This window comes from Rhinatrema bivittatum, chromosome 2, assembly GCF_901001135.1.
Source record: "Rhinatrema bivittatum chromosome 2, aRhiBiv1.1, whole genome shotgun sequence".
Classification (NCBI taxonomy): Eukaryota; Metazoa; Chordata; class Amphibia; order Gymnophiona; family Rhinatrematidae; genus Rhinatrema; species Rhinatrema bivittatum.
The window spans coordinates 696,623,520-696,639,838 of NC_042616.1; the positions used below are offsets into that span (position 1 = coordinate 696,623,520).

The window sequence follows — 16,319 nt, forward strand, 5'->3', positions numbered from 1 at the left end:
GCCATCATAGTATGGTAACAATTTAAAATAATAAACTAGGTGTGTAAGTTAAACCTGATTGTTAGGAAAAAATTAGGCAGTTTGATTTTAACATTAATGTGCTTATGTAGGTTACTAAAAACGTCTAGCTTGGTGCATCCTTATCGCTCAACTATTTTTTCTCCTTTTCTTTATCTTTATAAAATGCTTGTTTACAAAGCCAGGTTTTCAGATTAGTTTTGAATAATTTCAGATTTGTCTATAGTCTTATTTCAAGTGGCATGGTATTCCAGAGTACAGGACCAGCCAGTGACAGTGCTCTTTCCCTTACTTGCGTGAGATGTGCTGATTTGACAGAGGGGACAGTTAGTAGAGCTTTATTTGCAGATCTCAGGTTTCTTTGTGGTACGTGCACCCGCAGTGCCGTGTTAACCCAGTCGGCTTTATCATCGTGGATTAGTTTATGGATTATACAAAGTGCTTTATATTGTATTCTTTGTTCAATTGGAAGCCAGTGGAGTTCAGCAAGTGTTCCTGTAATATGGTCACTCTTTTTTTTGCCTGTCAAAACTCTGGCAGCGGAATTTTGCAATATTTGCAGAGGTCGAATTGTAGATTGAGGTAGTCCTAAAAGCAGGGAGTTACAATAATCTGTGCTAGCGAATATCATTGCTTGTAGAACTGTGCGAAAATTGTTAATCGTTAATAGAGATTTTAGTCAGAAGACCTGTTTACATCATGTATCCCCAGTAGTTCCTGTTCTGTTACCTTGCCTGGTTTACCTCCGCAATACTCTGACTTCCAAGATGTCTTCTCGAAGCAGAAAGCGGATACCTTGCCTCCGTTACACAAGTTCAATTGCCCTATTGAACTTCTGCTGGGCACTACGCCTCCCAGAGGCAGAACTTACCCATTGTCTCAGCCCGAGACTCAAGCTATGTCTGAGTATATTAAAGAGAACCTAGAGAAAGGATTCATTCATCCTTCTGATTCCCCTGCTGGGGCGGGGTTCTTCTTCGTTAAGAAAAAGGACGGCTGTTTATGCCCTTGAATTGATTACAGGGGTCTCAATGCCATAACCTGCAAAGACCGATATCCCCTGCCCCTTATCAGTGAACTGTTTGACCGCCTTGAAGGGTCATGGATCTTTTCCAAGTTGGATCTGAGAGGTGGCGTACAACCTAGTTCGCATCCAACCTGAAGATATCTGGAAAACCACATTTAATACAAGGGAAGGTCATTACGAATATACTGTGATGACCTTTGGGCTATGTAATGCCCCAGTGGTCTTTCAATGCCTTATGAATGAGATCTTCCGAGATCTTCTGTATTCCTTCGTAGTCATGTATCTTGACGACATCCTGATCTTTTCCAAAGAGCTTGAATCTCATCGAGATCATGTTTGGATCGTCCTGCAACATCTGAGAGAGAACCATCTGTACACCAAGCTGAAAAAATGCCTGTTTGAGCATAATCGCTTACCCTTCTTAGGGTACATCATATCCGACCGAGGGTTCTCTATGGATCCAGAGAATCTGCGACTGGCCTCAGCCAGTAGGCCTACGGGTCTTACAATGTTTCCTTGGCTATACCAATTATTACCAGAGCTTCATTGCCAATTATTCTACTTTGGTTGCCCTGCTCACCACTATGACTAAGAAAGGGGCCAACACTCGGGTGTAGACACCTAAAGCACAAGCCGCCTTTCAGAGGATCAAGGAGGCTTTCTGTTCTGGCCCTTGCCTTCAGCATCTGGACCCTAGACGTCCATTCATCGTAGACGTTGACGCCTCTGCAATTGGTGCAGGAGCCGTCTTGAGCCAGTTTTATCCTCAGGGTAAACTGATACCCTGTTCATTCTGCTCACATAAGTTTACTCCTATGGAACAAAGTTGGTGACCGAGAACTCCTCGCAGTCAAGTTGGCCCTCCAAGAATGGCACCCCTGGTTGGAAGGGGCGCAACACAAGTTTACCATCTTCACTGATCATAAGAACCTTGAGCACCTTAAATAGGCTCAACTCCTGAACCCCCGACAAGCCCGATGGGCAATCTTCTTTGAACAGTTTAACTTCGTTCTCTGTTTCCGTCAGGTTCCAAGAACCTCCGTGCTGATGCACTATCAAGATCATTTGAACCTGAAGATGTCCCTGAAGTTCCTAGCTTCATTATAGATCCCGCCTGTATATCCCTTGCTGTGATCACTACAATTCCTACTGGAAAAACCATCGTTCCGCGTAGATTACGTGAAAGAGTTCTGAAATGGGCTCATGATTCCAAGTTGGCAGGACACCCTGATCGTGACTGGACCTTAGAGATGTTACGAAGACACTATTGGTGGCCAAATATGGTGCAAGATTCCTGAAGCTGTGTGGACTCGTGTTCCATCTGCGCCCAACAGAAACCACCTACTGGAAAGCCTTGGGGCTTGCTTCAACCACTCTCAGCACCTACCGAGCTATGGTCCAGCATCTCGACGGACTTTATTACAGACCTACCTCCATCCCAGAACAATACCGTGATTTGGGTCATCATCGACGATTTTTCGAAGATGGGTCACTTTATTCCCTTGCTGGGCCTTCCATCGGCCCCAGAATTGGCGAAACTGTTTTTGAAGAACACATTTTGCCTTCATTGGCTGCCCAAGGAGATTATATCCGAATTGGGACCACAGTTTGCCACCAAGTATTGGCGTTCCCTATGTAAGAAGTTTAATATTTCCCTGAGCTACACATCGGCCTATCATCCACAGGCCAATGGTCAAGCTGAAAGGACCAATCGGACCTTGAAGACATTCCTCCGCTCCTATGTAAATGATCAACAGGATAATTGGTCTGATCTTCTTCCCTGGGCTGAGCTGTCGCACAATACCCATGTTGCTGCAGCCACCGATGTATCTCCATTCTCCGTGGTATTTGGACGGCAACCTCAGCTGTCTCTTCCAGTTCCTTTGACCATTCCTTCTCCAGCGGCACAATCCATGGCTCATACCATTCGTCAAGTATGGAACCAAGTAAAAGAGCACCTTTCCCAAGCCACTGAGTGCTCCAAGCATAATTCTGATGCTCATAGACGTCTTGCTCCACTCTTCTGCCCTGACCAGAAAGTGTGGCTAGTGCTCGACACATACAACCGAGACTTCCCTCTCATCGCTTGGCTCCTAAATACATTGGACCATTCCCGGTAATCCGAAGAGTAGGAGCTGTATCGTAACAACTCCAGTTACCTCGTGCCATGGGTATTCATAACACATTCCATGTGTCCTTATTGAAGCTGTTGGTCCTCTCCTGGCCCTCACGTAGAGTTCTCTCTCCTCCACAGGTCTTTACAGAACCTGATTCATCCCACCAAGTAAGAGAGGTCCTCGACGTCCATCGGCGTCGAGGGAATTGGGAGTACCTCCTAGCCTGGGAGGGTTATGGGGCCGAGGAGAATTTGTGGGAACCTTCCCACAACATCCTTGATAAGGAACTCCTGAAAGACTTTCATAGGGCTCACCCTGACAAACCACGGCCACATAGGGGAACCTAGAAGGGGGGGTACTGTTACGCACCCTGTCCATGCCCAGCCCGCGCATGGGCTTGCTCACCTCCCCTGGTTCCATGGCAGGTCCCGGGTTGGCCTCCCTAGCAGTAACTGCGAGCTGTTCCAGGTCTCGGTGTCCCGCGGAGTGGTCGCCAGGCCTTCCACTACACATCGGGCCTCATGCCGGAGCTTGGCATCCTCAGTTGCATTGGCCATGCCCCTACGCATGCATGTGCAGACCGCCCGGCCTCTTGTAGGGCCAGGGGTGGGTCCTAGCTCCACAGCGCGCCCTGATTGATTCCCTGATATGAGGAAGTCCCTGCTTGTACTTCCTTGCCTTGGCAATCGGGTTAGTGTCTTGCTAGATTGTCACTGCATCTGAACCTTGTTCCAGTCTTGTTCCAAGTCTCGTTTCAGGATCCTTCTGTTCCAGTCCTGTTCCTGCCTTGTTCCTGCTTCCTAGTTCTCCAGCATCCTCCTGTTCCTGTTCGTCTGTTCATCTGTTCGTCTACCCGGCCTGCCTGTGACCTCGTCTGACCTCCGGAACCTGACCCCTGCTTTGCTGACCACTCCTTGGACTGATCCCCAGATTCTGACCTCTGCCTGTTCGACCACATCGCAAGATTCTGGCTCTGTTCCTAGCCTTGTCATCACCTGCGCTGTTCTGGTCCTCCTTGCTCCATCTGACCTCCAGTCTCGAACCTGACCGCGCTCCCCTCCAATCTGTGGGCACGCCTGACTCTCATCTCTCCAGGAGACCCTGCGAGGCCCGCCTAAGTCCAAGCGGCCTGGGTCCCTACGGGCTTCTCCCAGGGGGTCCTCAGGCTTCCAGTGGTGAAGCTCATTCTAGCCTCTGTCTCCTCCAGCGCTCCGCCCCCTGGGGGCAGGTGCTTCTTGGTCCCTACCAGGGAGCCATTCTCCACTGCTCCAGGACAAGGGTCCACCCACGAGCACAACAGTATTGTGCATTTGTTTTACATGAATTCACATCCCTACTCTACATTGGAATCCCAAAGAAACTAAACTAGCCCCTGCAACTCATCCAAACTGCACCAGCTTGAATGATGCAAAATGTAAGTAACTTCATTAGGATCACTCGGTTCCTTAAATCCCTATACTAGCTCCCTACTCCCTACAGTGCCAAGTTCAAAATCCTGGTCCTAGCCTACAAAATTCTCAAAGGCTAGGCATTGCCATACCTAAACAGTTGCCTCATGCCCTCTACGCTTACTGGAACAAGCCCTCCTCATTGTGCCTTCCCCCAAGGAAATGTGCCTCACCAACACCAGGAACAAATCTTTCTCAGGAGCAGCACCAATCCTCTGGAACTCTCTACCACCCAACATCAAACCAGCCCCTAACCTCCTAGCATTCAAAAAGCTACTAGAAACCTGTATTTTTTGGAACAGCTTTCAGATCTGAGAAATGAACCATCTCTTCAGACTTGAGGAATGAGCCATCTTAAAGTCCATTAGCGATCAGTCTCCCCTAAATAAACAGGCTCATATAAAACTCACAGCAATCTGCACTAATTAGACAGTTTATATTACCCTCAAATATATGTTATGGACTGTATGTATATTTTAACAGTCATATATTACCATATATGCTTAAAATGGATATTCTATTTGATGAATATATTAACAATGACCACATGCCTTAGATGGCATATCTCATGTGTCGGACCAAAACACAAACTATTTATTTTATCTACTCTATGCACCTACCCATCCCTTTTTTCCAAATATTAATGCTACACGTGTACCATTATTTATACTAAGTACCCCCTGTAGCCATACCATGATATTCACTTTGTAAACCAAACTTGCTGTAACATTCTATACCTAATTTGCTGTAACATGCTATTAACTCTCCAGTTGGAAAGGCATGATATAAATGTACAGTGATGATGATGATGATGATTTATTACCCCTATTTCTCTCCTTTCATATGTCTCCCAACATCCTTCCCTTTCCTTTGCTACTCAGTCCCTCCATCTTTCTGTCTCTTGAGTAACTTCTTTTTCACAGTTCCTGTTATTCATCTGCCTCAATGCTTTTTGTCTGTCCTCAATCTTGGTGTTTCTCTTCCTGCATTTATTTTCATAACATATAACATCCCATCTTTTGTTTGTCTCCATTTCACTGACCTTTTTTTGCTCTTTTCCATTTGCTTCCATCTATCTCCCTCTTACCACTATTTCTTTTTAACTTGTTTTCTCCCTTGTGTATTCCCTGGTATTTATTTCTTCCCCATGTCTCTTCTTCTTCACTCATGTTTCTCTCTCTCTTCTCGCCACCTCTCCCTTCCTCAATGGCTCCAGTGTTCCTCTTTCTTTCCTGTTTTGCACCTCTAACTTGTGTCTTTTGGTTCTATTGATTCATATTATCATGTTCTTTTTTTGTTGTAGTTGTACTCTGTGGCAGACTGTACAAAGTTTTCACAGTAGCAATAGAAGGTGGTGACACTGGTTAAAAAATCATTATTCCATGTGAATAATTCAAGTGTCGCGCGGGCCATCCATTGCTCCTACCATGTGATAGGGGCCGGCCAATGGCACCGATAGCTCCTGTCACATGGTAAGGGCAAAGGGCCATCGGCGCCATTTTGATTAGTGGCAGCCAACGGCCCGAGAGTGGGCGATCGCTCCCGGGACCCCCACTGGACCACCAGGTACTTTAGGAAAGTTTGGGGGGGATCGGGAGGGTGGGAGATTCTAAATAATTAGATTTAAAGGGTCGGGGTGGGTTTGGGGTTTTTTTCTGTGTGCCCTTTCTTCCCCCCACCCCCCCAAAAACGATAAGAAAACCACATGAAAATTTTGTGGGGTTTTCCTATTGCTTTCGGGGACCCCCCAATACTTGACAGATTTGAAAATATCGTACGATATTTTCATCCATCAGAAAAACGATTCACATCTCTAAAGAATAGGCACTTAGGAGTATAGACAATATATAAACCAAAATAGCTTTTAATTAAAAGTAATTTGTTACCTTTTAAGGATATTTAATAATAATGCTGTATACTAAAGGCAGCCAACTCCGATCCTCAAGAGCCACTAACAGGTCCGGTTTCAAGGATATCCATAATTAATGTGCATGAGATAGATTTGCATACCCTACTTCCATTGTATTAAAATATATCTCACACATACTCATAATGGATATCCTGAAAACTAGGCCTGTTTGTGGCTCTTAAAGACCAGAGTTGGCCATCCTATATAACCCTAAAAGGAATACTTTGACCCTTTCTGTCAACTTAATTTAACATTGCTGTAAGCAACATCCCCATTTTAGGTACATATTTAACAGGTGATTCACAATTACTGCAATATTTTTGTTTTCCTCTTTAGAATGCTTGATAGAGCTGGAACCAGTAATGACAGCATTTGATGAAATAGATATACTTGAAGCTATACTACAGCTGAAGAAAACAAAAGTAAGTGTCATCATATGCTCAACCCTCTCATTCAGATTGAAAAGAGCAATTTGTTTCACCATGTTTCAGTGACTATTTGTAAAATCAACATGCCACATGTTGATTTTACAAATAGATATTGTTAGCTTAAATCAAATAGATATTGTTAGCTTAAATCAAATATGTTTCCTGAACAGCAGAGCTTGGGAGCACAGGATCCTGTAGCATCATCACTAGTTTCAATCAGCCCAAGTCACCCAAAATAATTCTGTCCAGGAAGAAGCAAGTGGAGGAAACTATTAAGTGTTTTCCAAATTTCAGTGGCTACAAAATTAGACATTTGACCAAGAAGATGAATATTTAGTAAGAACTGCAAAATAATAATCAGACTAGTTAGGAGTGGATAGGAGAGGCCATCATGGTCACTACATTAATATTCACAACAGCATTAACATATCTGCATCCTAAAAGTGGTTTACCAAAGGTTGGAATCATCTTTTTTATGCTTCCAGGATCCCTCAAGCCAAATTAATTTATTCTAGCAGAAGTTGGAGTACATCTGTCTTGGATGGCTGACATCATTCATACATAGTTGCTGTCATGTCTGTAGGAGTATTTTTAACAAATATATTAAGGTTGATTATAAGAGAACCTGCGAGCAGTAAATTAGCCTGGTAAAGTTATGCATGTAACTTTATTCAGATGTTCCATAGGATGTACCCACATAAGTCTGCTACTGAATATACCCACATAAAGTTACGTGCATAATTTCCCCAGATAACTTTAGGAAAGCAATTTTTCCACCAGATATATGTCTGTAACTTTAGCTGGACAGCAGTCAATATGTATACTCATAAGTTAAAATTCAGTCCTGCCCCCAGATTGCCTCCAGTGCATCTCTTTTTATCTGGATAACTTTTGTGCACACAAAATTTATCCACTCCGTGGGGGATAGGGGATATTCAAATCTTGGCTTTTGTCTGGTTAATTACAAAAGTTTGCCAGACAAATCCTTAGAATATCGACCTCATTAAATTTACCTGTTGCTTTTCCTCTTAAATCTCTTCATTGATGCTCTTTTTCCTCTTATCTGGGCCAAAATGGGCATCTTTTTATCTTCATTTTGATATGAAAAGTGGCTTGTCAGCTCATACTGATGTCTGTGTGTTTCCGTCTCCCTTCCCCCACCCCCAAGATTGCTAGGAGTGTGGGCATTAGCCTGATCAGCTTTCAAACATGGGACGTGTTCTTAGGGACCGGGGGGGGGGGGGGGAGAGGGACAAAGTTTGGGCTTTTGCCTTAAGAAATGCATTGGGACTAGGACAGAGATGAAATGGAATGTTGCATTATCGTCTTGTTTTATTTTTAAATGTTTTCAGATTTATTTTAACTCTTCCTCTTTATCTTTCTCTTCAGCTGTTATTTAAAGGGGGAATACTGCTGCTAGCCCGGCCTTTAAGGATGCTTTGCTTTTATTAATATTTGTTTCCCCTTCTTTCTTCCCATACTTTTCAATAGCCTGTACATTTATAAACTCTTACCAATCACTTTTTAACAATACTTACAAGGATGGTAATTTTATAACCGTGCACGGTGGGGTAAAATATACGTGTACCTTTTAAGTACAGACTTTACCTCGATACGTTTGCTTTGAAAAGTTGCACTTAAGTACCCAAGTACATGCACAAACCCACCCCCAAAAAAGATACAGCTACTCTGTCAAGGTTGTATCATGTGAGAGTGAACTCAGACATAGGGAGCATAAACTTCAAATGTATCCATTGTACTGCATATCTGTGCATAAGTAGTCGCATGAAGATTAATGCTAGTATTTTATAGCCTAGCGGGAACCACACAGCTTATAAAATACCGCGTATTTCTGCTCTAAAAGTATGCACATATATGTTTCAGTGCAAGCAAATATTTCCAATTCAAAAAAATCACATATTTTCTCTACCCTTTGTATATTCGTTTGCATGCATGTATTACGCTCAAAAGAATTAGGACACTCTGTGAATAAACACCCAGAATGAAACACGGAGGCAGATATTTTAAAGTGTGAGTAAGTACTTGGAATTACTAGCTTGCTGATACCTCCATCCAGTCTTTCTCCAGTTCACCTAGATTCTTTAACAAAGAGGTGGGCAAACTCCAGCCCATGGGCCAAAACTGGCTCATCAATGCCTTTCTTGCAGACCACTTAACTTTTACAACCATTGCATTACGTGCGACCCGCCAATTCTCGGACTTGAGTGCCAAATTGTTTCCCTTGATGATGCAGTGAAAAGCACAGCGTCAGCCTTGAACAACATCAGACAGGCAGGTCCAAGCAGCAGCACAATGGCCTGGAGAGGATGTGCTCCCACCATACGACGGTGCCATTTAATGACATGCTGGCAGGGTTCCAACTCCCAGCCATTCAGGAGAGGCCCAGGTGACAGCGCCTGTAACAGCACACCGGCAGGGTTCCCACCCCCTGCCTGCATTGAGAGGCGACAGTGCCATGTAATGGGGTTCTGGCGGGGTTTCTACTCTCCACCACAAGAAGAAGCCCCATCCGGTGCCCCTGTGAATAGTGTTCTGGTGGATTCTGACTCCCGCCAGCAAGGAGAGGCCTTGATTCAGTGATGATCTGCCGGCAGGCTTCCAGCACCCAGCCAGCAGGCAGAAAACTACAATATCCTGGGGAAGAGGGTTTAGTTATATGGCCATAGTAAACTGAAAGGGAAGAGGTATGACTAAAGGAATGAAAGGGGGTGAAGAGAATAAGGAAGAGGGTGAGGGTGGTGAGTGACTGAGAGAGAATGGAGTGAGTGGGAGGGAGAGGGTGAGTGATTGAGAGGAGAAGGGAGTGGGGGGAGGGAGAAAGTGAAAGACAGAGGAAAGGGAAAGGGTAAGTGACTGAGAGGAAATGAGGTGAGAATGAGAGAACAGAAGAGAGTGCAGGGCTGAGTGACTGCGAGGAAAGAGAAGGGGGTGAGTGGCTGAAGGGAGAGGAGAGAATAAATGGGAGGGAGGGAGTGACTGACAGGGAAGGGGACTGAGTGAGAGAGTGAGTGATGGAGGGAGGGATTGACTGAGGGAAGGAAAGGGGTGAGTGTGAGTTGGGATGAGGGGGTGAGTGCCTGAGAGGGAAGGAAAGAAGGTGAGTGGAGTGAGGGAGCTAATGACAGAGGGAAGGGAAGAGTTTTGATGGAAGGGTGAATGACTGAGAGGGGAGGGAAGGGGTGAGTGACAGAGGAAAGAGAAGGGGGTTGAGTGACTGAGAGGGAAGGGGTTTGAGTGACTGAGTGGGGGTGTGGTGAGTGATTGAGAGGCAAGGGCAGGAGGTGAGGGATAGGGAAAGGAAGAGGGAGAAAGTAGAAGAGGGAAGAAGAGAGTGTAGAAGGGTACATGAGTGTAAGTGTGTGTGTGTGTGTGTGTGTGTCTGAATGAACGTGTGTGTATATGAGACAGAAAGGAGGACGTGTGTGTGTTCCCTCCTCTTCTTTCCTCTACTAATCAACCACCATCTGAAGGTGACTGGAAATGAACAATTTTCCATGTATGGAGAAGGTAGAATTTTTTTATCCTGTCTGCTGTTTTGAAATATTTGATTGATTTTTGGGAAATGTTTAAGGGTTTTTTTCATCCGTAATCTTCTTAATTATTAGATGTTGTTCTATTTGTCATATTTTGAAATATTCTTTTTATTAGTATGGTTTACTCACTGTTATGATTGATGATTTGTATTTCTTGACTTTGTTTTATGAAGAATGGTGATAATTCTGTTTTTGCAATATTGCACTGCATATGAGTCTGGCTTTTAATGGTTTCCAGTTCAGTTTTTTGTCTGCACCTTTCTATTTATACTTTATGGCCTTTTTATTCTCATTTGGTGAGGGTCTGTCTGTGTTCTGCATTTGTGACTGAGGTGAGTTAGTCTGCTAGCCAGGAAAACTCCTTGTACCTCTTGGGTAGAAGGTTTTACTGATTTTAGTAGAAGCTGGGATCCATGATTGAAGGGGCTCTCTGGGTGGCAAAACTGATGGTGCTTAAGCCTGCTGAATACTAAAATGCCTGCAACAAGAGCTGGGGGTTTGATTGCTATGTTGAGGAGCTCCAAGGGGAACCCCAACCACACCCTCGGCCCTCATTTTAGTTGATAACTTGTAATGTGGCCCCAGCACAAAATGTTTGCCCCTGCTCTAGCACTTCACTCTAAATCCTCATTATTTTACCAATAGCTCCCAACCAAAGACTAGAGATATGATTTGGCCGAACCTTTTGGTTCGGTCTTCGTTATCGGCCCGCTGCGAGAAATTTTGTTTTCCCGTGGTTCGGGCCCATTTTATTTTGGCTGCCCCGGAACAAAAACCAAAATCCACCCCAACCCTTCAAATTTAATTAATTACAACCCCCCTTCAAAACTTGCCGAAAGTTCCTGGTGGTCCAGCAGGGGTCCCGGGAGCGATCTCCCACTGTCGGGCCGTCGGCTGCCAGTAATCAAAATGGCACCGATGGCCCTTTGTCCTTACCATGTGACAGGGGCTATCGGTGCTATTGGCCAGCCTCTGTCACATAGTAGGAGCAATGGACTGCCGGCGCATATTGAAAAATGGCTCAGGCCATCCATTGCTCCTACCATGTGACAGGGGCTGACCAATGGCACCGATAGCCCCTGTCACATGGTAAGCGCAAAGGGCCATCGGTGCCATTTTGATTAGTGGCAGCCGAAGGCCCGAGAGGGGGAGATCGCTCCCGGGACCCCACTGGACAACCAGGGACTTTCGGTAAGTCTTAGGGGGGTAGGTCGGGCAAGTCTTGGGGGGTCGGGAGGGTGGGAGATTGCAATTAATTAAATTTGAAGGGTTGGGGTGGATTTGGGTTTTTCTTTTTTAATGTGCCCTTTCTCCCCCCCAAAAAACGATAAGAAAACCACATGAAATTTTGTGGGTTTTCCTATCGTTTCATCGGGCCCCTGAAATGCAACAAAATAGGAAATATCATCTTTATTTCCTATTTCATTGCAAACGAATGCACATCCCTACCAAAGACTGCAGACAAAAGATGAGTCTGATTTCATGTGTGCTAGTCAATTGGCAGGTGTAAAAGTATATGAATAAGCTTGGTAGTATATATATGTATTTGTCTTACAAAACAGCAACTTCCATGCGTACTTCTTAATCTCTCCCCAAAATGCCTTAGACCACCCTTTTATTCCCCTCGGTAAAATATATACTCGAAATCAAAAATATGCACGTACTCTCAATGTTTATAAAATAACGCGCGTGTGTGTACCAGTATTTACGTGCCATTATGCTATTGTTAGGTGCAAAATACCTTTGAAAATTCACATCATACTTTTTAAAATCAAAATGTATGCACATCAGTCAGAACTCCGCCTCAGCTAGGCCCCTTATAATGCCTCTTGCCAGTTTGCATAAATGTATATGTGAAACCCAGACCTCCCAAACAAAAACTGCAGACAACAGACAAGTCTGATTTCATGTGTGATAGTCAACTGGCAGGTGTAGAAGTACGTGAATAAATTTGGCAATATATACACATACAGTATATCTCTTCCAAAAATAGCAACTAATGTGTACTTATTAATCTAGCCCCTGAATGATTCTAGCCTGTCCCTTTGTTTTCCATGGTAAAACGATTGCACAAAATGAAAAATATGCATATACTCTCAATGTTTATAAAATAGCATATACATGAGTGCATGCTACTTACTTAACGCTATTTTTGCGCACAAAAAACCATGAAAATGTACTCCACAATAAGCAAATAACTTTATTTATATGGTAGCAGGTCTGACTTGTTATGACTTTGGATTTTTAAAATCTAATTACATGTTGTTTTTCCCCTAACTACAGCACAACAAGCATAGATTTGTAAACTCAGATTGTGAGCTCTCTTGGGACAGAGAAATAACTACAGTACCTGAATGTAATCCACTTTGAAGTGCTGAAAAGTGGAATATAAAAATCTAATAAATAAAATAAAAAAAATAAATAGTATACAACCAAATTATACCATTAATGAGCAAAATATCTATTTCTGAAGCAATAGTTCATGTTTATATTCCACAGAGCTTCAAAGGGGATTACATTCACGTACTGTAGGTATTTTTTTCTCCCCAGAGGGCTTATAACCTAAGCTTGTACCTGAGGCAAGAGAGGGTAAAGTGACTTGTCCAAGGTGCAACAGCAAGACTCAAACCCTCATCTTCTGGTTTATAGCACACTACTCTAACCACCAGGCTATTCCTCCACTCTTATACTATAATAGGCATGGAGGGGAAGTGGCCGTGATTTATTTTATTTATTTATTTGTTTTTATATACCAACATTCGATCGAAATATCACATCGGTTTACATATAACTGAACATAATAAGGCAGGGGCTGCTTATTTTACATTGTAACATGGTAACTTAGATAATAATTTAGAAAGATAGATTTACATTGTAACATTGTAACTTAAATAAAAATAATTTATAGATATAGATTCACATATTAATCTATATCTATAAGTTTGAGATGTTTCATATATCCCTCTGTACTCCTTGCCTTAAGAATAATGACGATTATCATGGCTATTGGACTTTGCTAAATCAAAGAACAAAATAAGCTGTTTTCTATGGATGTCATGACTTGGAAGCCACATCCTTGTTCAATATGATCGAGCATATACATTTTGTTTTGTACTGCATAATAATGAAACAAAAAAACACTGTTCAGTTGTGAGATTAATGTAATGAATACTTTATTCAAAGACAATTATGATGATGTATTTGTAGGATATATTTGTGACAATTTTCAAACTGTCCCGGTTGGGATGAAGACAGTGGACTTTGCAGCAACTCTCAAAGCTAAAGTGTGCATGTTATTTCGCTTAGACATTTGTTGCAGATACAGAGTAGGCATGGCCTTTCACATACTGAAAAAGTATATGAAAATGTTTGAAAATACCATCTGCAGATGTACTTTTCCTCCCTGATCTAAACACATCCCAGGGAACACCTCTCAATTCCACTAAAAGTATGCATGTTGTGAAACAACAAGCACATTTTAGTTGCATTGAGAGAGGACAGCTGATTAACACCAATAAAATGCTTTTTATCTGCACCAACCACTTTGAAAATTTTCCTCACTAAGTCTGGATGCAAATTCTCAAATCTACATAAGCTTACAGATCATTCTTTGAAAAATGTGGTTGTAGAGCTGTTGAGTTTTCAGGTTCCTGCCTTCAACACAAATGCTGGACCATGCAGGGCTGGCCTGATGGCTCAGGTGAAAATGGCTGTACAGTGCCATGGAGAAGGTCCCTGGTTCAATCCCTAGGTTGGCTTGTCAAGGGCTGGAGATGCTATGGAGGCAGTGTTCATGGGCCCAGGGGGAAAGGAGTTATGGTTATTGCTTAAGGGTATACCTAATGGCCAGATTCAGGGCCCATGATCACAGGGCTCTGGAAGGTGCCATGGTGTATAACTCTCAGCCCAGGACTGCTACTGCAATGACTAGACTAGGTATGTTGGAGAATAGGGCCATCAAAGAATTTATAGTCTCTTTGGGGCAGATATCCTGGCTAGCAGTAGACACTGTCTATTTCATCCCCTAGGTGTGGGTCCTTTGTTGGATGGGGGGAAAGTTACCTTTTAAGGTCCCTTGTGCTAAGGGTGTCTCTGATAATCCTGTGTACCCCTGGAAGAGGAGTATCCCATAAGAAAGTTCACACTGTGCATGCATGGTACAAGAACCACTCCAGACACCAAGATGGTATCCAAAATCAAAGTTTACGTTCAGATAATAATAATAGTGTAGTAGCACAAGTCACTCTATAAGTTCCAGAGATAAGGTTAACTTGATTACAGGTCCTTCTCTCAATCTGACAAAGATATTTTCTCACAAGGACCCTAGGTATCTCCACTTTCCAGGGTGTTAAACAGTGAAGGCCTTGGGTAGAACAAGGACCCATTTTTTAGGTGACAGGGTCCGTTCCCCCCCCCCCCCCCCCCCAACCCTGGATAAAAATAGTCTTGGTACAGAGAGCTGCACATCCTTTCTCTCTCCCCAGGGTGAAGACTCCTGCATGTGGTGTACTCTCTTAATTAATTTGTTACTCACAGTTCGCAGTTCTTTTAGACTATTTTGGTGCTGGGATCCCTTATGGGAGGAATCCAGTTGGAACAGCAACCAATGCTGTTCCCTTCAGGTTGGAAGGGTCAGCCAAACTGAGTTTCAAAACAAAGTCTCTTCCCTAGTAAAGCAATTTAACACTGGAGGGTTCTGGCATCAGGTCATCTCCTCCTCTGTCCTCATCAAAGAGTAGAGGGGCAGGTCATCCCTAACCTGGGCAGCCCCAAAAACAGGGTTCCCCAGTCCTTGAATCCAGGTGGTGCACAGGGCTTCACCAGCCTCCTACCAAGAAAATTGTAAAAAGCCCAAAATATACCCAGAGTAATAGCCCAACCAGCTAGTGAGTAGACTTGAAGGGAACCCTTCTGAACTTGGTCAGATTCCCCAGGCTGGGTTAACCTGATTCCCTTGACTGGACCTGAAAAAACAACAAAGGCTAAGCTCCTCACTACCTCTTAACTTCACAAAACCCATAAAAAACTGCCCACCAGCTCCCTCTCAGAGAGATGGCATTTCCAGATCTCTGAAAGGGAGGGGCTGCATTTGAATGGTATCCTCCCCCTTACTGACTGCTCTAACTTGAAATAGGACTTATCTAGGGCTCATTAGTAACCAAAAATGGCTATTAGTTACATAAAATAGGGGAAAAATCCCTAGATAGTTGCAAATTAGGCTCATGGTACCAGATTCCAGCCCTCGTTCTGATTGATTCTTTCATACAAAGGAGCAGTTCTAAAAAGAAAAACTGGACCATACTGAACCACATATATATATATTGCACATTTATTGAACAAATGGAGCATCAAGGTTGTATAAGACTCTATATGTGGAGAGATACAATCAATGAACCATATTGCAAACTCCTGCCCCAAACTTGTGTATTATGAAGAGACTGAAGAAATCTACATAACTAGCTCAAATAGCATCATGTGGCTATCAAATATCAAAATGCAACTTTAATTAATCTTAACCTTTTCTGCTTTTGCTTGGCTCAGCCATGCGAAAGAAGATGACTCTTAAAATGCTATTAGATTGGCCTTTGGCACTTGTAGGGTTCAAAATGCTTCTTGAACTGGCTTTGGATACCTGGGTTTGATTCATGAACACAGCACCTGTTCATTGGTCTGTCAGGAGCAAGGGATTTCATAAAAGTAGCTGTCACAGACCCTAGGGCAGAGAAAATCCTAGCCATCGCACATCAATAATAACCATGAATGGAGCTCTGGTGCAGGCATACTGGGGTTCTAAAGAGAACCATGGTTTGGAGCCTTC

General features: G+C 43.4%; 1 protein-coding gene across 2 annotated transcripts in view; it reads left to right on the forward strand.

Moving 5' to 3' along the window:
• RIPK2 (receptor interacting serine/threonine kinase 2) overlaps positions 1 to 16,319 on the forward strand; it is a 155,418-nt gene that overhangs the window by 106,722 nt on the left and 32,377 nt on the right. For both annotated transcript variants that reach the window (XM_029591619.1, XM_029591620.1), the window contains one exon: positions 6,856 to 6,941. In XM_029591619.1, the coding sequence (XP_029447479.1) occupies positions 6,856 to 6,941 (86 nt within the window). The remainder of the gene's footprint in view (positions 1 to 6,855; positions 6,942 to 16,319) is intronic.